The sequence below is a fragment of the Diplotaxodon limnothrissa genome, linkage group LG7, assembly GCF_057381915.1.
Source record: "Diplotaxodon limnothrissa isolate DT_005_m linkage group LG7, D_limnothrissa_male_GT1.1, whole genome shotgun sequence".
In the NCBI taxonomy this organism is placed as follows: domain Eukaryota; kingdom Metazoa; phylum Chordata; class Actinopteri; order Cichliformes; family Cichlidae; genus Diplotaxodon; species Diplotaxodon limnothrissa.
Window position 1 is genome coordinate 5189460 of NC_140602.1, and position 24425 is coordinate 5213884.

The following is a 24425-nucleotide window of genomic DNA, read 5'->3' on the forward strand; positions in this document are numbered from 1 at the left end:
ATGTACCACATGTAACTGTCCATGTTAAGCCCAATAGGGAGCTTCAAATTTTTAGGGGTGATGGCACAGACAGATGTTCTGTTCAGGACTGGATTGACATGGCAACAACCTACCTGTGGAAGCAAGAGGTCCCCATTCATGGCCAGGCTGACGAAATTATTAGCCACTTAATGGGGAAGGCCAGAGATGTGGTCAGAGTGGCTCTTCGTAGTGACCCAGGTCTTGATGTCAAACAGAAACCTGATCTGGTCTTTGGTGTCCTTCGCCATTACTTCAGTGATTCTTCATCGTGCCTCCCTCTTGCTGACTTTTATGCAACGCTCCCTACCAGGGGTGAAAACCCGGTAGATTATTGGATAAGACTGAACAAGGCTGCTGAACTAGCCATAGAGGGGCTACGCAGACAGGGGCAGACAGCGACCCCTTTAACTCATGAAGTAGCATGTATGTTTGTGAAACATTGTCCTGACCCCGAGTTGTCTTATGTCTTCAAGTGCAAGCCTGTCCATGAGTGGACTGCTCGAGACGTACAACAAAGGATTGATGATTATCAAAGGGAGGTGAGTGCTAATGGTAGAGCCAGCGGCGCTGCACAGTTGAAGGGCTATAATTCTACGATCACCACCGTACACCCGAACGCCTCACCTGCAGCTGCTGTGCCGGAGGGACGCTCCCGAAGCTTCTCGCCCCCATCCTCAGGTTTTCAGGGGTTAGTGGACTCGTTCCCCTCCACCACTGCAACACGAGATCCCCTCGTCGGAAGTCTGAGTTTCTCCCCTTCGACTGCGGTGAGTCAAAATCTTCAACAGTCAGAGGAAAGGCTCATGGGTCAGATGGTGGATATGTTTCAGGCCATGATGGAGAGAATGCAGCACCACAACACTCAGACACCAAGGAGAGGGGCGTTTAATCAGTTCTCGCGAAATAGACGGAGGAGGGAGGATGCCTGCAAAGTCTGCAGTGATCCAAGACATACCACAGTATCACACTGCCTATCTGACAAACTGTGCTTTTCATGCTTTGCTCCTGGCCATGTTCGGTTGTCTTGCCCGGCTAGTACGTCTACCCAGGTCCAGCCGGAGGGAAACTAACCGACCTGTATTCGGTGGGAGGCAGTGCAGGTCTTACAGGAAACTCCCAAACTGCTGATACCTGTGATGCGGAGTCAGTGTATGAGGAGGCAAGACAAAAATGCAAAGATTCTGAAGTTATCTTCCAAAACGTTCACAAAGTCGGCAATAGTGACAGTCTTTTCTACACTCCCGTCACTTTCGGTGGGCTTTTGAAAATGGGTGGTATGCTGGACAGTGGATCCATGGCCTGCAGCATGAATGAAGCAGCCGAGGTGACTCTGCGTGAGTCTGGACTGATATCTGATCAAGATGTTATCAAAGTGGATGTGACCCTTGTTGGGTGTGGAGGACTACGTGTGAAGCCTAAGTATGCCCTCAATGTGGAGATGGAGGTGTATGGCTGCAGAATGATAGTTCCCATCCTGGTGGTTCAAGGGCAGCTTGATGACCTGATACTGGGGACGAACGTCATTAAGCACATATTACACCAGTCTAAACGTTGTGAGCCCTACTGGAACACGGTCTTCAGTAATTGCTCTAAGACCAACCTTGAGACTGAAAACTTTCTGTCTATGCTTTCTGGTTTGACCCCATGGAAAGATTCGGACGTCCCGGACAAAGTGGGCACGGTTAGGTGTAACTCAGCTGTGTCCCTTGAACCGGGTCGCGAATATCTGGTATGGGGAAAACTACCAAAGAACATCAATGTCTCCCCTGGCAGTACAGTGATGACAGAGCCCTCGTCATCCCGCTCAGCACCCAGAGGGATTTTGGTTGCTAGATTGGTTACTCCCTTGTGGGGTGATAGATGGGTCCCATTGAAACTGATCAATATGTCTGAGCAGCCTGTACATCTGCGACGTAACGCCAAACTAGCAGATGTGTACTCCTGTGTGGCGCTCGAGGACTTTGATGCTTCAGCGCTCCAGGAGACAACTCTGGCTAGCAGCCATCAGTCGGCCATGTCGCCACAAGTCACGCCCACCTCCATGACGGAGAAACTCAAACTTGTTGGGCTTGGTGATGTTGACATAGAGTCCTGTGAGACATCGGGACAGTGTAAAGAGAGGATGGCTGACCTGGTTTTGCAGTACGAGGATGTCTTTTCCCGCCATCATCTCGACTGTGGGGAAGCCAAAAACTTTGTGCATCGCATCCGCCTCTCAGATAACAGACCTTTCAGACTTCCCTACAGGCGTGTGCCCCCAAGCCAGTACCAGAAGCTGAGACAAGTGTTGACTGAGATGGAGGAGAGGGATATCATCAGGAAATCGACCAGTGAGTATGCATCACCATTGGTGCTCGTGTGGAAGAAGAATGGCGATCTACGCATTTGCAACGATTTCCGGTGGCTCAACAAGAGAACCCTGAAGGATGCCCATCCTCTTCCACATCAAGCAGATTGTCTGGCTGCTTTGGGGGGAAACAGCCTGTTCAGTACCATGGACTTGACATCTGGCTTCTACAACATGACGCTGCATGAAGATGATAGGAAATATTCTGCCTTCACCACGCCCATGGGTCTATATGAGTATAATCGGCTGCCGCAGGGTCTGTGCAACAGCCCTGCAAGCTTCATGCGCATGATGACCAGCATCTTTGGTGACCAGAATTATTTGAGCCTGTTGTGTTACCTGGACGATCTCCTGGTGTTTGCTCCAGACGAGGACACTGCCTTGCAGCGCCTGGAAATGGTGTTTGAGAGGCTGCGCGGGCATAACTTGAAGCTGGCCCCCAGAAAGTGCTTCTTCCTGAGGAAATCCGTGAAGTTCCTCGGTCACATCATCGATCAAAATGGGGTATCAACAGACCCATCCAAAGTCGAAGTTATCGCAAACATGAGGAGCGTGGACCTCATGGACACTGATGGAGTGACTCCTTCCCAACGAAAGGTCAGATCATTTTTGGGGATGATTAATTACTACCAACACTTTGTCCCCATGTACTCTGCTGTTGCCAGACCTCTGTTTGAGCTCCTGAGAGGTGCTGTGAAGAAGGGCAAGGGAACAACTAAGGTGAGGCGGCCATGCAGGAAGTTGAGTGCTTCGGATTGGACATCCAGAGAAGAGGAGGCTTTTGAGAAGCTCAAGAGCTTGATGTTAAATACAGTCGTTTTGGCTCACCCAGACTTCTCTCGCCCCTTCTTGCTTTCGACAGACGCATCACTGGATGGCATTGGAGCAGTGTTGGCTCAAATCCAGGACGGTGGAACCAAGCCCAGACCGATTGCTTTTGCCAGCAAATCCCTGTCTCAGTCTCAAAGAAACTATCCAGCACACAGGTTGGAGTTTCTGGCGTTAAAGTGGTCGGTCTGCGACAAGTTCAGTCATTGGCTCAAAGGTCACAAGTTCACCGTCTGGACTGATAACAACCCCTTGACCCACATTTTAACCAAGCCAAAGCTGGACTGTTGTGAGCAACGCTGGGTGGCTAAACTTGCAAGCTATGACTTTGACATTAAATATGTCCCAGGCCGTCAGAACATTGTGGCAGATGCCCTGAGCCGATTGCCTTTTGTGAAGGATAATGTAAGTGACAGACTGCTGGCTGAGAGATATGCAGACTTCCTTAATGAGGCAAAAGATGTTTCACATGCATCAATCCAGGGGGCGTTTCGGTGGTCCACCGACTGCAAGGTGAATGGTGGATCCGGTGGTGGAGCTTCCATCATGTCCCAAGGAACGCAGAGTCTGCATCCCTTGGTTCTGGCTGAAGATGCTGTCACAGCTGTTTTGCAGTCACATGTCGAGTGGGATGTCGGCCCAAGAGGGAGAGCAATAGAGGCTTTACATCACCTGCCACAGATGGTGTCCCCCGGTCTGGAGGCCTTACCTGCCCATTCAGAGAGAGAACTTAGGGACGCACAGCTGCAGGATGCAGTGCTTTCCCGCGTCGTCTTCTACGTTGAGAGACACAGGAGACCCTCGAGGAGAGAGCGGGTAGGGGACCTAATCCTTGTTAAAAGATACCTGAGCCACTGGGAGAAGCTGGTCCTCAACAACGGCGTGTTGTACAGAGTTTCCAGAGACCAGATATCAGGTAACAGACGACTGCAGTTCGTGGTTCCTGACTCGTTGAAGGCTGAGGTCCTCCGAGGAATCCATGATGATGCCGGTCACCAGGGCCAGTTCAGGAGTTTAGACCTGGCTAGAAAGAGATTTTTCTGGTTGAACCTTGGGCGTGATGTGAGAGACCATGTACGGGGATGCCAGCGCTGTGTAGTCAGTAAAACTATCGAACCGGAGGGACGTGCTCCTTTGGTCAGCGTGTCCTCGTCCAGACCGTTGGAGTTGGTCTGCATCGACTTTTGGTCGGCTGAGGCCTCACACAACAAGTCCGTCGACGTCTTGGTCATCACAGACCACTTCACTGGCTGGGCGCAGGCCTTCCCATGCAAGGACCAGTCGGCCAAACAGGTTGCAAGGCTTCTCTGGGACAGGTACTTCTGTGTGTTCGGGTTTCCGGAAAGGATACACAGCGACCAGGGTGCTAATTTTGAGAGCCAATTGATAAGTGAGCTCCTCAGAGTCTCTGGTGTGAAGAAGACACACACGACACCTTACCACCCGATGGGGAACGGCAGTGTGGAGCGCTTCAACCGGACTCTGGGTGGAATGATTCGTGCCCTACCACCAGACTCGAAAGTGGACTGGCCACGTCGGCTACAGACTCTGACGTTCATGTACAACTGCACCGCACATGAGACAACTGGATTCGCACCCTTTTACCTAATGTTTGGTCGCACGCCCCGGTTGCCTGTTGACATTCTGTTCCGCTCTGTCCTGAGCGATCCTGCTGTTACCTGTTATGACAGGTATGTGGTTTCCCTCAGGGAAGATGTGAAGGAAGCAATGGTCATTGCACGCACCCGAGCTACGCAGGAGAAGCGTCGTCACTCGCAACTCTATAACAGGAGAGTGAAGGGTTCCAGGATTGAGGTTGGTGACAGAGTCCTGGTTGCTAACAAGAAAGAGAGGGGAAAGAAGAAGGTTGCTGATCGGTGGGAGTCAACGGTCTACACCGTGATCGATGTGAACCATGATACTCACACTTTCAAGATCCGTGATTCTGTTTCCGGACGAGAGAGAGTGGTCCACCGGAATCTGCTGTTGGTGGCGAATTTCCTGCCCCTGGAGGATGATGCTGGAACCTCGGATCACGTCTCCTCTACGTGGGATGTAAACACGGCGCCTGAAGATGATGATGGGGCTGCGTCTGGGGAGGGGGATTTGAATGCCCCTGCTGTGAGCTGTGTTGGTGCTCATGGTAACCGCTCACCCAATGCCATGGGTGGGACAGCTGACCTGGAGGTTATCTCTGAACCTCTGGACCCTGGAGAGAGGACAGTTGCATGGGTGTCGCAGTTGACGGAGTCCAGCCAGTCTCAGGGAGATGTTACTGATGTTTCAAGCGTGGATTCAGTCTTGCCAGCCGCATCGGCCTTGTCTGTTGAAGTGAACTTTGACCAAACCGGTTCTAGCATGGCGTCCCAGGAGGTCAATATTGCTACGAGCTGTGGGGAGGGTGTACAAGTATGCTCTACTACACCTGACGTAGTGGTGGATGTAGTTGCTCCTGCCATTGCTGCTCAGTCCCCAATGGTTGACTATAGCCAAACCGGGAATGGTTCCCAGATCAGAACCAGACTTGGGCGACTTGTCAAACCTGTGAATAGACTGATCCAGACAATGTCAAATCAAGTCGTGGTTCGTGACAGGTTTGACGTGAAGTCAGTTTGTAAGTCCTTGATCCCGTCCTTCTCTAACTAAATGTTCTGTTTATATGCCTACCTGAATGATGGGATTTGTACTTGCTGTTATGTACTCTACATTTTTTTTTCTTTCTGTTGAGCCATGGTACACACCTTGTAAGGGGTTATTAGTAGGGTGTATTTCGGGCACCCTGCTGCCAGTTGCTGGGTTGGGAGTTTGGCGCTGCTCCCACCCCACTTCATCCTTAGGGATACGTTTAGTTGGTGTTTGTGATTTTTGACCTCTGGTTGGTTGGTGCATACTAGTGTGGGTACCTGGGGCTCAAATTTGATAAAATTCAGTGGGGGTGAGTGTAACAGAGTTAATAATACATATGAAAAACATGCACTTACCTGTTCTTAATTATCATTTTAAGTGTGAATTTTATCATTTTTTTTTAAATTGTATTTTATTTTGAAAACCCAGAAACCGGATCTCACCCTAACGTTTAGAAGCTGCTAAGGCTTCCGCTCCTCACAGCGCGCGCTTGCACTGTGAGGGTAAGTCCGGTAATGAAAGGCTCTGGCATTTTTATGGTTTCTGGTGTGAATGTTGTTACATAAGTTATATATGTCGATGTATATAGGTTCATATTGATATTAGAAAGTTTCTGTGTAACTGAAACAAAGGCGGGTTGCTGTTAAATAGTGTTTCTGCCGTATTTATGCTCTTTGGCAGTTAGTCTTTGTCAGCCCCCTAGTGGTTGCTGCGCATAGCAGGAAATGTGTTTGGATTTACCGTTTTTCTGTGCTTTTTGTGATGTTGCTTTACATTGTAGGAGCTACAATTGCCGGTACCACCAGAAGACACCTGTTGAATGTGTTTTATGTCTTCTGCAGGTATGTGAGCTTGTTAACAGCCATTTTGTCTGTAAAGCACAAGCAAGTGAAGATGTAATGCGCTATTGTTAATTTGTCCACTAGAGGGAAATGTTTAGTCGGTGGTATTTATGTTTATCCTGTTATTTTGTTTTATACGATTGTGGAATGTATTTTATTAGTCATAAGATTTCTTTTGTATACAAGCTCAGTATGACAGACTGTAAAATGGGAGAAATTATTATTTTCCACCTTTTCTTTATTAAAAAGTTAATTGTAAGTCTGTTAAGACAGCGCGCGCTTGCACTGTGAGGGAGCTACAATTGCCGGTACCACCAGAAGACACCTGTTGAATGTGTTTTATGTCTTCTGCAGAAGTAAACTGTGAAAAGCCAACCCTTCTGAGCGTCTGTGATTCTTGAAGAGCTGGAAGTGTTACATCACCACACAAATCAACACAACTTACAAAACCGGTTGGGTTTGCCCTCATATAAATATATGTGTGTGTGTGTGTGTGTGTGTGTGTGTGTGTGTGTGTGTGTGTGTGTGTGTGTGTGTGTGTGTGTAAAAACATCTCATGCATGCATAGAGATATCGGTCTAACATCCAAAGAATGCGTACACTCATCAGACACTTTATTGGGTACACCTATTCAACTGTTTGTTACCTCTAATATCTATGCTTTAAACTTGGTATGGTTGGTGCCAGGCGGCTGGTATACTTTAGTGGTATTTAACTACACAACAATAAGCTTTACAGAGAATGGTCAGAAAAGGAGAAAATATCCAGTGAGGAACAGTTCTCTCTCTCTCTGTGTCAGTCTCTGTGGCAACATTCGGATAGGAGGGTCAGGATTTGGTGTAAATATGAAAACACGGACCCACCCAGCTTTGTATCAACTGTTCAGGCTAGTAGTGGTGTTTGCTTGACCCGTTGACTAGTTTGGGCTCCTTAGTACCAACTGAGCGTCATTTAAACATCACAGCCTACCTGAATATTGTTACTGGCCACTGGCCCCTTTATGACCACAGTGCAGACACCTGCTGACGGCTCCTTCCTGCGTAACACACCATGTCACAAAAGCTCAAATCATCTCAAACCTTCTTCTTGAACATGTCAATGAGTTCACTGTATTCAACAGTGAACTCCTGCACCTTTGGGATGTGGTGGAATGGGATTTGCATTATGGATGTAGAGCCAACAAATCTGCATCAGCTGTGATGACAGTATGGACCGAAATCTCTAAGTACTGTTTCCAGCACCTTGTTGAGTCTGTGCCACGAAGAACTAAGAATTTCTGAGGGCAAACTAGTGCTACAAAGGCATACCTAATAAAGTTTCATATGCACACTTTTATCCGACACCTAGACACACACACACACGCTCACTTTCTATCCACATGCACATTATTTGCATTCTTTCCAGCTGCCTGTCTGGCCTTGACCCTCCCATATATTTGTTTTACTAAACAATCTGCAAAGTAAAGAAGCGCTCAGGGCTATTAAAATATAAATGAAAAATAAATAAATAAAGAAACAGCAGAGAAATTACCACGAAAAAAGGAATTGCTCTGAAAGCTATTTCATGACATTGCACACTCGCAACAAGAAACCTGCAAAGAAGTGCAGACTACAGCAGAACAGAAAAGAGACTGTAGACAAGGCAGGTTACCCGAGATGCAGATCCGTATATAATACGAGCTGAGGGCACCTTGAAAAACAAACGCACACACATATACGCATCTAGAGGGCGCATATTGTAAAGGGATTATCTGTTGTGATCCAAGTAATAAATATGCACACCAGCGTGGCAAGTAGGATGAAAGTGAGTAAATGGGATTTTACTGTGTATTTCATAGCCACGGTGGTCTTGTCAGGGGGAATTCCCATGATGGCAATAAAAGAGAGACACACTCAGAGAAGAAAAGCAGAGGGACTCAGCTGGAGATGGTGGTAATGTCATTACCTCTGCCTGTCTCTTATTGGACACGCTCATTAAGGCAGCATTGTGCTGAAGGCTAAGGGCCATCTGGTTTTGCATGTTGTTTGTGTGTTTGGACACGCTGAAAGGATTTGTTCCATCTTCTTCGCTCCTCCTCACCTCACTCATTTCCCCATTAGTTGTTTGGGCTAGACCAGATCAAATCCTGGGGCTTTAGGAGGGATGTCTTGTTTGCAGGAGAGATGTTGTTTGATTGCACAAGGTGGAATTCCACCATGACATCATGAAACCAAAACTGCTTTTGTAGTGAAACCCCCACCGATGGCGCTCGATGAATGCCCCCCATGGATTCGGATGTTTTTTGTAACATACGTGTACACTGTATTCTCTTGGGGCAAATGCCTCTCTTTGTCTTTTTCTTTCTCACACAAACACACCACTACCTCATCTCAGTGTCTCATCCCCTAGAGGTAAGCAATGTTCAAACACATCACATCATTGGTAAACACCGCACCCTTGCCAGTCAGCCTCCCTTACTCGTGTGCTCAAAGAAACAGAGGGATAAGGAAGAGGCTGAGGAGGAGACGAGCCGGAAAAGACCTGTGAACCTGTCGTGTGTGTGCTCTGAGTAAAAAAGAGGAAGCAAAGCCGTAACCAGACAGTGAGTCAATCAGGAAAACGGGGAAGAACAGGGTGATGTTTTTTAGAGGCATAACATGCCCCTTTCCTGTTCTCAGACACACATGTACACTCACCAAGCACTTTATATAGCACTTGTGCAATCCAACACAACAGCTGTTTCAAGGCTTCCACATTTACAGCAGTGACAAAATATTAGGGAATCTTTTTTTACAGCTCAGATTGCAGTTGTGCCACCACTTTTGTGTTTATTGTCAACTGAAGCTGAAAACAAGTTTCGTAAAAGTAGAATTTGTGGCGCAGCTGTTTTGTTTGGTTGCATTAGATTGCACAAGTGTTTCTAGTTAAGGCTCAGGGAGTGCATATAAGGTGTGCTTTAGGTCGCCACGTGGTGAAAAAAATCTCTGATGGAGGCACCTAAACGTTACCTTGGTGTGAATTCATCCGTTAACTACTGGTGAGAAAAACTAAAAAGACATTTATGCAATTAAACAATGTATATCTGTTAATTGTTTTGTACTTCAGTGTGAAATGTTTTACATTCATGCCTATTTCTTACTTGGACAACAAGACTGGCACTGCTCTCATGTCTTTATAAACCCATAGCTAGCAACCTGCACCTTAGGAACTGGAAACAAAGAAACAGCGAGCTCTGTCCAGCTCTAATAAAATCCCTGTTTTTCCTTTATTTATCTATTACTCCTTATTCTTCAAATGAAACCATGGAATATGCTTAGCTGTGATTTTTCTAAGTGCTGAGGGTGGTTGAGGGTGTTGTCAGGCTATTTGGTTCCCTCTGTTTCCTGTCTGTAAGCTAAACTAAGCTAGCTGGATGTCCTTACAACAGATGACACTTAGCACACGTCCTCTCTTCTTGGCCAGAACAAAGCTTGTTGCTGGGCTGTGAGGGTGCATAAAGTATACTGTACAACCAGTGGCTAACAAATTTATTAGACCATCACCCAATGTTTGTGCTGCAGCTGCCCTAAATTAACAGCAGTGGGAATTACCAAATTCATGTTTTAAATGTTTCTGTAACTAATAATCCACCCATATGTGGATGCGCTTTAATCCAAGGGATATTTCTAAAAATATAATTACTGGCAGCACGGTACAGATATTTACTTTCAATCTAGAACATGACTTTTTTTTAAATGACAAGTGACATAATAAACTTGCTAAGAACTGTAAATATGACTATGTATTAAAAATCCAAAGTTATTTGGATTTGTCAACTTTTGTTTTACCTGGGACTGCTTTGATGTTTTGGTTGTTTTTTTGGATTGTTGTCCTACGTTTGAGCTTTACTATCTGTAAATCCATTACCCTTATTTGGACTCATTAAAAGAATGTGTTTTGTATATGAAAAGCTGTAAATAAAATAATATGTCCCCTCCGTGCAAAACTGCGATTAGTACAAGCTGCTAAATCTGCTGTCAGAGATCGGACATCCAAATACTTTAGGGACTTAAGACATCCTTCCTTCTAAGTTATCTTGTGCCACGTTGTGAGAGTCAACATTTATATAGCAACAGTACCAGATATTTACCCTAAAAAAAGTTGAAAGACCTAGCTCAAATAATTTTCTAGATAATTAAAAAAACGATGCCAAAAAGCCATCTGACACCCCTACTTTCATTCACTGTAATATACTCTTCTTTTTTGAAAGTAGGAACCTGAAATGTTGCTTAATTCTTATTAAGACATGTTTCTTTTCTCTTGTTCTCTTCAAATTAGTCTTTGCATTTAATAATTCACAACCCTACCAGCATATGCAACCATGTGCCACCGGCACTGACGGAGAACAAGAGGAAGAAAAAATCAATGAAACCCTGTTGTGTGGTCAGAGACGAGTTTGTTAAACAGAAAATCAATACTGAGCCTCTGCATCTCTGGATGTCGTAATGTGTTGTTAATCTGTTGGTGGAATTCCCTCCCCAGCCCTGATCGCACACAATGTAAACACACAAAGAAGAAGAAGAAGAAGAAGCAGAGAGGAGTTTGTATTTTGTCATTTCTGTATTTTTGTCTCATTTTCACAAAAACATGAACAGGGGAAGGAAAAGCCTTTCAGTAGAACCTGAGGTATTTTTGCATCAAGCAGCCTAAGGTATCAGGATTTTCTTTTAAAAACTCATCTAAATTCATCAGTGTTCTTAGATGCGTTGCTATTTACACAACAACATAGTAATAATAATAACAATAATAATAATAATTTTAGCAAATGGGACAGCCTGCATCATCCTTGTTACATGTCATAAATAATTCTAACAACAGTTTTTTAAAAAATATAAGGAGGGAGGTGAGGAAAAGAAAGGTTGCTTGAGCCCCGGGGGAAACATAGGAATCTATCTGAACTTACTGTAGTTGCAGCAGCATAAGGTCAAAAGTCAGAGATTGCCAAAGAGTAAAGCTAATCAAGGGTCAAAGGAAAAATAAACACATTTACATCATAAATAAATAACCATCTCGCACCAGGAGAGCATTCATGTCTTTCACCTCAGGATACGAAGATCCTCACTTTTTTCCTTTCCATTTTGTTACTGGTGTTTTTAATCAAAGCTTTGGAAAATAAGAAATAAGAAAACAAAAAACAGACAGAAAGAAAGAAAAGCTAAGGAGCTTTATGGACATGCATTGTGCTGATGTACCAGCAGCTGTGTACCCTGTGTCGGGCTTGGCTCACTGAAAGATCCCCTGAGAATGAACAAAAGGGTGTGTGTGTGTGTGTGTGTGTGTAAGGGAGGGGAGCTAGGCTTTACATGTGTGAGTATAAGGGCATACAGTGTGAGGTGTGTATGCGTGTGTGTGTGTTGGTTTCAGCTTTGGTGGATGCACTGTGATGATGACTGATAAACATGTGCTGGCTCAGGGAGGACGCTCAGCCTTTAAATCTCAAACTTGTGAAAGATTGCGTCTGTTTGCATATAGCTGTTGTTATGCAAGCCCTCATGAAACTGGCAGAGGATGTTTCACTGTGTGTGAGTGATCAGAGATTGCATGGCTGCTCTGTCTCCCTCGTCACACAGACAAACAAAACAGTCTTTTTAGGTAACGCTTAAGCCCTCAATTGAAATCAACGAGGTCACGCTGCAGATGAGCGAGAACAGCAGTGCTGTCCTTAAAAGATATTAGAGGGGAGTGTGTGTCATCTTCTAAGTACAAAAAAAAAAAAAAAAAGAGTCAAAACTTGGCTTTAGGAGTATCATGTTGCAAGGATGCGAAAGATAATTTGACTAATTGTTACCAGAAAAGCAGAAAAGTGCATCTCAGGATCATACATCACTCTCCCCAAAGAAGGAACATCACATATTGCTTTGCTTGAATTTGTTGAATGTGTGTATTCGTTTGAGTGTGTGTTCATAAATACCATACAGCAAATAATAATAATAATTATAATTCAACAAAAGAAAAAAGAAATAAATCCACAAAACATTATATTATTTCTCATTACCAGAATGAACCAATACAATAAATTAAAACTATAACTAAACAGAAGTCCATTAAAATTGCTATATATATTCATATTGTATATATAGTATTCGTCTGTCTGTAGTCAGCCTCTCAGGTGCATGCTCAGTGGCGACCATAGGTGGTGACTGGAAGGAGTGGGAGGAGGCTCAGAGGGGGTCTAATAGCGAGCTGAGGGGTTATTAACGCATACCCTCATCAGCATCCTGAAACCTCAGTCCCATCACGCTGTTAACACTGGAAACAAGGGAACAAAGTCAGGAAAGGCGCACTGTGCTTTAGGAGGGGGAAACACTGCCCATTCTTCAAATAGTTTTTCATCAACAAAATGCAGAGGATCCTTCATTGTCAGGGTGCAGTACCGCCTTAATATTAAGTCCTTTGGGTCTCTCTGCCTTGTGCTGTGGCGATGTGAGGATATGGTGCTGTTAAGGAGTCCTTTATTGTTTTCCCTGTAGTAGGCAGAGCCACTGGGAAGGGGGACAAACGTAGCCGTGCGAGCTTATGAGGCTTATCGAAACCGGGGTGAAGCGTTGGGAGAGAGAACATCAGGCTTGGCTCAAATCACAAGCTATACACCCACTGAAACACGCTACGTTTGACCACAGGCAAGCAGTTTGTGTCTCAACTCTGTCAAAATAAGGGAAGAATTCTATATATTAAGGATGCAACATTTGCCCTGGGCTGTTTCATTTTGTCTGGGACAGAGCTCATAAACATAAAGAGTTCAGTACCTAGATTTGTCCTCTTTACCTCCCTCCCCCCCCAAGATTTTTCTTCATTTTTGTACAAGAGTTCAGGATGGTTATGGTCTGCCAAGCACCACATCTGAGGCTCTGTCTGTCCAGGTGCGAATGCTAACCTTTTCACATTAACGCTCAGCTTGCATTTGTCCTTCTCTCAACTAGAGTCTTTAACACTGTCTGTAAGGGGAGCTTAAAAAACCCCAATAACAACTCCTCGGCTCCACCTTGAATGTCCTCTTCCTGTGCTCCCTCTAACTAGGTCCATTTTTGCCCCCAAGGGGCAGCTCTGATGATGTCATTATCTGTCAGGATACCTCTATGATCTCCATGCTCCCAGAGAAGCTTGACTGCTTCCCAATTTTCCCCAGTTCTTCCCTGGACCTTGTCTCGGAGATGCCCTCCTCAAACTCCATCTGACAGCTGCGCCGCTTGAACTGCTTTTCAGATGCAGCCCCACTGTGACTCGAGCTGGTGGACATTGTCACTGCTGAAGACGACGAAGAGTCTCGGAGGTCTCGCTGCGTCTGTGGTGCTGACGGCTTCTCCCTCTGGGATTTGTCTCGTAACCGCACACCTTCGCTACACCCAAATGCCACATACGCCGAGCTGCTACCGAACCTCACCGACGACTCCTGTCCCCCTACCTCTCCTGCTCCCAGCTCCATCTCTCCCTGACCACCTTCCTCTGCTCCAAAGTGCCAGGGAGCATCTGCAGTCGGGGTGACTGGAGTGACGGGGGTTGTGGCTTGGACAGTGTCTCTGTGTTTGGTCCACATAGCCCCAGAACCCACAGTGGGCAGGGAAGGTAATGAGAGGAGCAGGGAGCCCTTTAGGTTTTCTTCCAGGCTGGGGCTCTTGTGGTCCAGCAGCAAGTTGAGGGACTGCGGAGGCTGCCGTGGTTGGGAGTGGATCGGCGAACTGCTGCAGTTTTGTTTGGTTTTTCTTCTGGGTCTGGATGAGGAAGAACCAGAACGATGGACTCCTTCACTTCCACTGAATCCCAAGCCTCCTATGCTGCCCCCACTGCCCGGTGAGGGGAATGGTGAATCAGAGGAGCTGGGGCTGTCAAGGACGGGAGACTGAGAACAGACACCATTGGAGATGCCTGTTCCTGGGCTGTCAAGCTTGCACAGCTTGGGGACGTCTTCAGAGTGTGTGGGTGCCAGGTTGGGGCAGTGGGGACTGTTAGGGGAATAGACAGACTTAATGTCTAGGGAGAAGGAGCGTTTGAGTCGATTAGTGTCCATGATCCTCTCTGCAGAGAGGTGCAGGCCATTGAAGCCTTGCTGGAGAGAGGTGGGTGACGACAGCTTGGGTTCCGGTGGGATGCGTGGCTCTGTGGTGGATGAGTCACAGTTGCTATGATGACCATTCATCTCGAAACCTGTGATGACTCCGTTAACCTCTGAATTCTGCTTAGTGTTGTTTTCAGATTTCTTGTCATCGGAGGTTAAAGCTTGGAGTAATCGCAGGCCCTTCTCAAACTCCAGCAACTGACCCAGGAAGTTAAAGTTGGGGGATATGGACGGTCTTCTGTCCTTTACGAATCTGTCAGCAGAAAAAATAAAAAGTTTGAAAAAAATAGGACACAACTAAGCAATTGTATTCTGAAGTGCGGTAATGGTTTTATAATAAATCACATCTGAATTCCTAAGATTAAATAAATGACCTATATAAAGGGTGTGAGCCCTTTTACTGATTCACAATACATAATAGTGTGCCAGACTTGTCCTGACAGGGCAAAGCTAAGCCTTTTGTATAAACTACGCTTGCTGGCAGGGATCTAAGAATTAGATTCCACCTGACAACAATGGGATGTCTTTCTACTGGTACTGACACCTTAGCTCAGCTGTTAATGGGTGGGAAGTGCAGGTGTACCTGTAGGCATCATCTGATGATAGGCCCATTGTCTTCATGATGTATGCTATGGCGATGGTTGCTGAACGTGAGATTCCAGCCAGGCAGTGCACAATGACTCTGCAGTTTGATACCTTAGCTTTGTCTGTTGATAGGTGGAAACAAATAAGTATGAATATATAGAACTATATGAAAATACATGCAACACTGCATACCACTGACAGGTCTCCTTTTTAGTAGGAAGACTCGGGAGAAAATCAGTGTCTACTGAATAAAAACAGACATATCCTGAAAGAGTACAAGGGTTCATCTAAGCAGACAGTTTACCTATATTACATGTGCATGGTTACATAAAACACAGAACACGCCCTTACCTATGAATTCGTTCGTTTTGTCCAGCCATGGAAGTAATTTCTCACAGTAGTTGTCATTTACTGGGATGCGCATGAAATGGCTTTCGCTGATAAAGTCTGGCTTGGGGCAGGTGTTGCTGGCATTCAGCACATAGGTGATGCCATTCTGAGCCATCAGATCCTGCAGAGAGGGACATGTACGTGGTTTAGCATCATGCTTTATTGCGAGTAAGAGCAAGTCAGACATTCTTTACTGGCAAAATATCCAAAATAAATGATACCTTATTGAGGACGTCTTTTTGTGATCCCAAATAGAGGTGAGGCAGGATGCGAGTAGGCCCTACGTTAGCTACAGGCAAGCAGGGCTGGGACAAGCTCATAGGTAGAGCAGTGGCGGGCTTCCCTTCACACAGGCCGGGGAAACAGGAGGAAAAAGCTGCAAAGCCTCCTGCAGGGAAAGAAGAGATGGAGAGAAGCGGTTAGGCATATGAATGGTTTTCCATTTAGACACACACGAACACACACGCACTGGGAACTCTGCAAAGACTTCCATCACGAACACTGCACCATCATTAGCAGACGCTCAGTAGTCTTTAAAAGGTGAATCTGGGCTATAAAGTCTGGGTCCCTTTAGAGCAGCAGGAGCTGGAAAAAAAGGGGCTCTCTGTGCTTCTGTGAGTGAGTTACGTTAACTGCTGGGTGGCCAGGAATGCGCGTCTGGCCCTTTAAGAGGCAGGCGGCTCCACTTTTGGCATATGTGTATGCGTGCGTGTGTGTGGCTCCGTTTCCTGCATGAGCTCATGTCCTGTAGCAGAGCATTGCGTCAGGCTGAGGGAATGAGAGAGGCCACAGGTGCAGGGCCAGGACAGAGGCCCAGTAACATCTCCACTGACAGCTGAAAAGCACACACACACTAATGCATGGTCAAACGCACACCCACACACACACGACAGAAGACGAAGAAGATATGATCTGAAGAAATGATCTCATACTGTTGCGGTCAATATATCCCAATATTCACTCTCACTGACATTAACACACTCTCCACTCAATACACACACACACACACACACACACACACACACACACACACACACACACACACACACACACACACACACCCATACTCATTAATAGTCTGTAGTACTGCAGTTGTACAACTACAGGGAGGGGGACAAGGAAAAGAGGTAGGAATCTTCTTTGGGTGCTGACCTCGCTGAGGAGTGTGGAGAGGAGAGGGAGTGCTTCAAGGAAACCTTGAGTCCCAGAAAGACGATTAGAGCCTAATCTAGGTTCAGCCTTCCCTGACCCAATCCTGGATGCAGTGCATGCACACACCTTAACACACACACATACATACACATTCACTTAGTGAGAGTGAGTGAGACATGACATCACTATCCCCAAGTAGCACACACAGCACAGTGCAAGCAGGACGCTGCCTTCCCCTGTAACACACACCCAGCTGCCCTACTCGAGTAACAACAACTGGCAAACAAACAGACGCACACATGTGGAGAACACAGTTTCATGTGCGTGCACCCAACAAACAGGAGAGCTGCGTAAAAAGGTTGTGCAAATCCACAGAAGATAGCAGCTTTTGGTATGTGGTGCTATTTCACAACAGCACAGCTTTTGAGCGGTGAGTAGGCTGGGTGCATCCCGATGACCTAGTGCTATTCTGGGTGCAATGTTCCTTTAAGAGCAAAGTGAAGAAGGCCTGCCTGTTTCCAGCTATTAATGGCAACCAGCGGAGCGATGACATCAACAGTCCACATGGGTGGTGGAGTGTAGAGAGGCATTTGATGCAGAAAGAGCAATCGGATAACTTTCAAGAGGAGGCTGAGGGATTGCTGCCATTACGGCAACAACTCTATGATCAAACCTTTTCTTGGCCTATATAGCGTAGACTAAACAGACAGAGTGTGGAGTTCACACTAGACTGTTTCTCAATAGCTTCTCCCCTTGCAGCAAGCCTACGGGCAGTGCTACAGCACTGATAATTGATAAAGCAGAGGGAGGAAGGGATCTCTGAAGAGTTTCTTTCCTGGTTTCCTATTTCCCAGGCTGCTGGTGAAAAAAATTGCACTACATATAGCATATACTGTATCTGTGTGAGGGAGTGGTATGTTCCTGGGGACAGTCGGATCAACAGGAATAGCTACATCACACAGCAAGCATTTCCTTTTGTATGTGCTTACATTGTTAGAGAGTTGTTAGAAGGACTGAAGACAGGACATTCCACACGGTCTGTGTGTTTATGTGTGTGTGTGTGAGTGTGCAGGGAAATGAACACACGAACAGAAATATTCTGAATTGACTGAACTGATAATTGTAGTCCCGACTAGTGTAGCACGCCTAATCTCGTGTTAAATAAACACAAAAAAAGCACAAAGTTGGGCCAGCTAGAGTTTGCCTATGAGTGAGTAAGGGGTTACTGGCATAAAGGGTGACTGAAGTCAGAGATAAGAAAGCAGGACTGCGTGTGCCTTCCGGCTTTTCGAGTGCTATTACAGCGACATTACGTCAACACAATTACAAACACCTTCCTTGTAGTCAAAGCTTTACACGGTTGGTGCTAATGGACATTAGTCACACAGGAGATAGCGTGGTATTGCCACCTCGTCACCTGACCTTGCTCTACTTAGGGTTGCCAAGACAACAAAGAAAAGCAGTGTTGTTGATGACAATTTGCTTCCCCTCACCGACACCACCCTGCTCCAAATACTGGTAAGAAACAAGGGCATATGAGCACACTGATTTACGCACACATACACCAAAAAACCTAAAAGATGTGGCCTCACATTCTCCATTAGAAAAGGATGACACATCCGTTCATTCCTATCTAAGCACACATATAAACATACTGTACACTCACACTGAGGTCACTGAAAATACCCTGTGACACACACCAGCCCAGCTGTCTGTGAAGATGACATCAGAAAGTCAAATGGGAGAGATGAGTTCACCTTCATGATAATCAGCAGAAACTGACACCCTGCATTAAACTCACGAGTTAAATTTCCCACAGACATACCAACCTAAACCTACAGTTTTGTTTTTGTGGAATAAAAACCAGAGCTTCTCACATTATTGTTCAAACACTGAAATCATGAAACCATACTCTGGCAGGATGTGACTAAATTCTGAACATACTCTTTAAAAGAAGAAAAGAAAAGAAAAAAGAAAAAAAAAAGCAGTTTGGGGAGTAGGAAAACCCACAACCGGGAAAGAGGGCACTGTGTCGCCATCGGCAGCTCTCAGCAGTGGTGACTTCCTTTTTCCGTTTTTCTCTGCCCACTTCATCATTTAAGCAACTGCTTATTTTCCTCTCTCTTGCTCCGTCAGAGGCGAGCACTCAGGCCTTTCTTTGTTTGCCGGCAGCGAGCAGCAGTCCCTCTCCTCTCCCACATCTAAATTAATACCCAGCTTTCAGTATGAAGGCATGGGCTATTGTTTCGCTAACGTGAAAAGTGTGTATGTTAAGCAGATCAAATTCAGACTCTTCAGAGCTGTGCTGCTGCAGAAAACTAAAAGATGAATGGAGGGTGGAATGAACAGAGGCACACAAAACACCTGCCTAGAAGTTATGGTTTAATGGGATCTCTGCTATTACATCACTGCTGTTCGTACAATTGACTTCCTTGCCAACACAAGCTCACCCCCTTTCTGTGTGTGTGTGTGTGTGTGTGCTTCAGCCTCCGTTTTACTCTTTTACTTGTCTGTTAATGGAGTAGGGGGGGCAATACACAAAGCAGCCGTGTTCATGCACACAGACAAGCTTTCAGGCCCAGGGGGTGGGGGGGGTGGGGGGGTGGGGGGGGGCATTGAACGACTACCCCACTCCCCCTCCATCATTTTTCTCTTTGGCTGATATCAGGGGAGACATGACGCCATCCTCTGTGCCCCTCCAGCTGTCCCCTCCACTATGAGGGGACATTAGCATCTCAATGTACCCGCTCCCCTCCCCACCTCACCCTCCTCACATGACATCATTGCACACATGTCCCACTTCAGCTCCACAAAGGCTGTGCTGGGGCCTGACGATGCAATGAAAGTGTGTGCGCTTGTGTGGGTTTTTGTGACAGAAATGTGTAGACTGACAGAACATGGATGAGATAGTAGGATGAGGTCATCGCTTTCATGCACAGCATCGGCTTTATGATGGCTGCGAATGAGAGCACGATATTTACGTCATATTAGCTGACGGTTAAACTTCATTGCTCTTTATCTTCCTGGACAGATAGCAGGAATATTCCACTTTGATCAACTGCCGTTTCAGCAGCACCGTGTTACTGCAATAAAAGACCATAAACCACCATATAATTTAGCCTGCATTGACAAATCTATTTCCACAGAGATGTGTTAAAGTGCTCAGTACCTGTGACACATATAATTCTATTTTCATCTGCTGATGGCAAATGTGTGATCCCCCACCCATCCCAGCTTTCTCTGAGTACATGAATTTGACACTTACAGCAGCAGAATCTGGTTGTGTAGATATAACCCGTACATGCACATGTGCACATGTGAAGAGTGACAGGTGCAGATAACTGCTTTGAGCCGGTGCTCTAAAATGCCCTGTGTGTACCGTCTAAATAGACGTACATCTGTTATCCAAAAGGTTCAACTACAAAACGAGCAAATTAATTTGAGCAAATGACGAGATATTTTGTGCAACGTGCACGATGCCGTATTGTCGTATAAAAAGGATTTTTCCATTGCTCTGCATTGCCTCATTGCTCTGTGTGAAAAGGTGTTATGTTAAACACCTGCAGTGCACACTGCACACATATTGATAACATAATCTCCACAAGACACCATTCTGCAGAGAGAGCGAGTGAGCAGGAGCGAGAAAGAAAAGCCAAGAGCAGAGGAAAAGAAAGAGAGAAAGAAAGAGCCTTTGTGATAATTTTACATCTCAATGACCACAGGCTGAGAGAGCATGAGCACTATGTCATACCATGGGTCACAGCTCTCATCCGCTCCCCCACTAGCTCTTTTTCTCTCCTCTTTTCCCTCTTCATCGCTTCTCATCTTCATGATGTCATCTTCTTAATCCCCTTTCTTCCTATTCTATACCTCTAAACAAATTAAGTCCAAAAACAAAAGATGGGACAGCAACTCTCAGGTCTGGCTTGCTACGCCTAATAAATTCTTTTTTAGCCTGATGTAGAATCCCATCTCTCTAATAACTCTTAAAAATTCACTTCACTGCTATGTTTCGTTCGGATAAAGCTTGAAATGGTAAATACCTGACAGTCCACTGTGTGTACTCATCTGCAGCGCACAAACTATTATCAGTGGCTTTCCACCTTGTTCGCACCTTTTCTGCATGTATTCAGCAATCGTGCATTTCATAGCCATGCAACTCAATGCATATCATAAATCACATTCCATCTTCTGCATGTATGCCAAACGCACAGGACTTCAATCCAAACATGTTGCATCTTATCACCTTGCACCCACACAGACACACGTATCTCTTCTCCTCCAGGTGAATACACACCTCGAAGCTCTCTCCCCTCCTTCATCCGGCGGACCCTGATCTTCAGCCTCATGTCTGTGTCCTGCAGGTCCGGCCAAAAACAGTCCTCTGCTGGGGCAATCACCACATCCAGAGGCATCCCCCAGAACGCACTCTGTTCTCCTCAGAAGAGTGACAAAGGTGAGCCCACTGAAAACCCCAAGTCCACAAAACTCCACTCAAGTCAAGTTAGCTGTTCCAGCTGTCCAGCCGGTGACCCTCGGCAAATGGACCCAGCAGAACAAAAACTAGTCCAAAATGTCTGTGGACACGCTCCTCAAGTCAACAAATGGCCAAAATCCCATGCAATGACCACAAAATTCCTAAAATTCTCCTGCGTCAATATTTGGTAATTCTGTGGTTTTGTGAAGAATGGTGACCACAGAGAGTGCCAGAGACAAAACAAAAGTGAGTAGCCTGTAACGCCTGTATGTAAACGCCAGTTGTAATCTGCCTGCAGCTGGTTTACAGAGCGTCTGTGTGTTCCTCTGAGCGCTCTCTCTGTCTCTGTGAGTCCACAGCCAGAAGAGCAGCCCACTATTGTTGTGCCGCTCCACTCTCCTTTCCTCTCATTCGCTCAGTCACTGGCTTACACTCCTCCCTCTCCCTCCCTCCTCTCTCTCTCTCTCTGCGAAGAGGATGACGGAGCTGCACTCTCTCCTCGAGCTCTGGGGGTGAATGAGCTCACTTGCCGTGAGCTCAGACTCTACCCAACCTCCCCTCCCTCCTTCTCCTCTGCTACCTCCCTCTCTTGTGGAGCCAGTGCTCCGTCATAGCTAATGTCTAAGGCATGTAACCACATTCCTTACTCACCCAGCAAATATGCGGCCACCTCAGGGGCCTAGCTACAAAACAGGCCTCTATCAGGGTAGGATGGAAGCTAAACCACAGCTATCACGCTGTTAACAAACAGCTACGTTATAGATTTAACTGTCTTTGTTCTCAATGAAAGAGAGGAGAGAGATAATGCTTGGCTTTTGGAAGCCTTTCACTGACTGGCGTTACTTGTTTTTGTAAATGCCGTCATACATAACAAACAGAAATATGCTTTATTTTTATTTTTTTTACATGAACCGTTTTCCTGTTTTCTCATTTAATTCATTTGAGACGTTAGGGATGATTACCTGATGATAATTATATCATATCTACAATAATTAGACTCCCACAGCTATGCAGTACTATCTATTACTGAGTAGAAACTAAATACCTACATTAGGTTGATTGCCTTAAATGTACTGCATCCTCTTAGCACATTACGCTTACTGCAGGAGAGGGAATTAAGGCTGTGCGGTGCGCTGACAGCTGATTTGTCTCTCAAGGTGAGGGAATGTATGTGACTTCACCACTTTTCCTGCACTGGTTCATGTCTAACATGTTTGTGTTTGGACACTGCGATTTTGTCTGGAGGATGTGAAGGTAGCCAGGCGAGAAGAAAGAAAGCAAAAGCAGAGCAGAAGTATGGAAAAAAGAAAGAAATGAAAGCAGACAAAAGAGGAAGGAAATACTAGAGGTGATGAAAAGACCAAACAAGCTCGTGGTCAGCCAGCCACCATCCATTTGACAGGCCACAGACTCTTGGTACTATGGAATGACAAACACGTGGGCCACAAGTCCAATTATGGAAACGAGGCAGTAAAAAACTTCACAAAACTATTGGAAGAGACTCAGTGTTAGCAAACTGCGATGCAGGTACAGCTGTTTGTCGAGTTATTAATATGAGGCTATTGTGTTTTGTGCGTTTCTGCAATAAGTCAGAGCATATACAGACTTGCTTTCTCGTCTTTTTAGCACACGTTTATGCCAATCAACCTTTGGCTGAAAATAATAGATGTATGGAAACAACTATGTTTAGGCCAGTTGACCGTCCTTTCTATCTCTTCTGTCCCGTGCTGAGACTTCACAGTGCACTGATTACATTCAAACTAGGTCAGATGGACTTCAATGACATTAAGTCACTGCACTGCTCCAAAAAAAAAGAGAGCGAGAGAAAAAAGGCAAATAAGCTTATACAAGATGTCCAGTTAGGGGGCCAGCTGCATGCTGACTGACCTCATCTCATCACTGCAGACCCCTGAATGATCACACATGGGTGAGAACAGCTTTACGTCATCCTCTGTTCAACTGCAAGAGAGGGCGCGAGAGGAAATGGGCCTAATGATGAGCTTTGTGAAAAATGCAGACACTGGTTTTGGGAGAGTGTCAAACTATGAATAAACACATGTCACCCCCCTCATGCACTGTTCTCCCATTTGCATCTGAACAAGTGTGGCATGCCATGGTGGTCAGCCGGGGTCGCTACGCTTTAAACCCACAGATCATCACCTCAGTTTGAATCCACGCCTCGGCTTAGTTGTTCTGGCTGTGTGGCTCGAAGCCATAAAGTAGCTTTGAAACACACGAGGCTCTAACACCTGCAAACTCTGAGCAGTGGAAACCGACAGCAACAAAACAAAGTAGCTGCTGGGTGATACCATGCTGAAATACCATGCTGTCGCTCTCTTTATACTCCTCTCCTCCTCCTCTGGTCCTCAGCAGGGTAACAAGGCTGAGAATAGTAGATGTGTTAATTAGAGGATTACAGCCAAGATGCTATAAATGACAGCCGGGCCTTCTTTATTGACTGCACATGTGTGCCCTGCAGCTACAGAAATAGGTGGGATGGTCACTTTGCTCGCCCCCTCCGCTGAGATTCTCTCTTAGATTTAGAGCATACTTTTATGGTGCAGAGCTTGTTACTAAGGCGATGCATGTTTACACACACATACATTCACAGAGCCCAGCCAAAACTGATAATGAGCAGTTGGTATGGGAAGGAAACGGAGAAGGTGGGTAAAGGACGAGGAGCCCTGGGATGTCCGAACTGACTGGGAATGCCTCAACAAGAGATGGTGGTGTTGGGTTGATTGAAAGGAGAAACACGACCTTTGCACCTGACAACTGTAGAGAGTTGTGAGGATTATAGAGCTTGTAGTTCTGTGCTTACATGTTGTAAATGTATCATAAATGCAAACATACTGCATAGTGCAGGGTTCAGTCTGAACTCTAAACCCCTTTAAATGTTAAATAAAAGTCTATGTTTATTGCCCTTAAGTTAAAAAAAAAGACTAACTTAACTTTTGCCGTGAAATTGGTCGGTTTTGCACAATAAACCAAATCTTTATTACTAAATAAAAGGTAATTACTGCACGTACAAAGTTTTACTTTTCACCACATAGATAACAAAGACTAGATGGCCTATGTGGCCATAAT

General features: G+C 45.7%; 1 protein-coding gene across 2 annotated transcripts in view; it reads right to left on the minus strand.

The window, feature by feature from the left end:
* Nucleotides 1-13177: 13177 nt before the first annotated feature.
* Nucleotides 13178-24425, minus strand: part of dusp8a (dual specificity phosphatase 8a) — a 38849-nt gene continuing 27601 nt past the window's right edge. Inside the window, exons 1-5 of one of the 2 annotated variants that reach the window (XM_085359039.1) lie at nucleotides 21159-21865; nucleotides 15931-16097; nucleotides 15671-15830; nucleotides 15318-15441; nucleotides 13178-14987 (exon numbers count right to left, since the gene is read on the minus strand). In XM_085359039.1, coding sequence (XP_085215165.1) covers nucleotides 13745-14987; nucleotides 15318-15441; nucleotides 15671-15830; nucleotides 15931-16097; nucleotides 21159-21276 — 1812 coding nt within the window. In that variant the 5' untranslated portion in view covers nucleotides 21277-21865 and the 3' untranslated portion in view covers nucleotides 13178-13744. Of the gene's footprint in view, nucleotides 14988-15317; nucleotides 15442-15670; nucleotides 15831-15930; nucleotides 16098-21158; nucleotides 21866-24425 lie in introns of those variants that run through there. The other variant, XM_085359038.1, reaches the window with a different exon arrangement.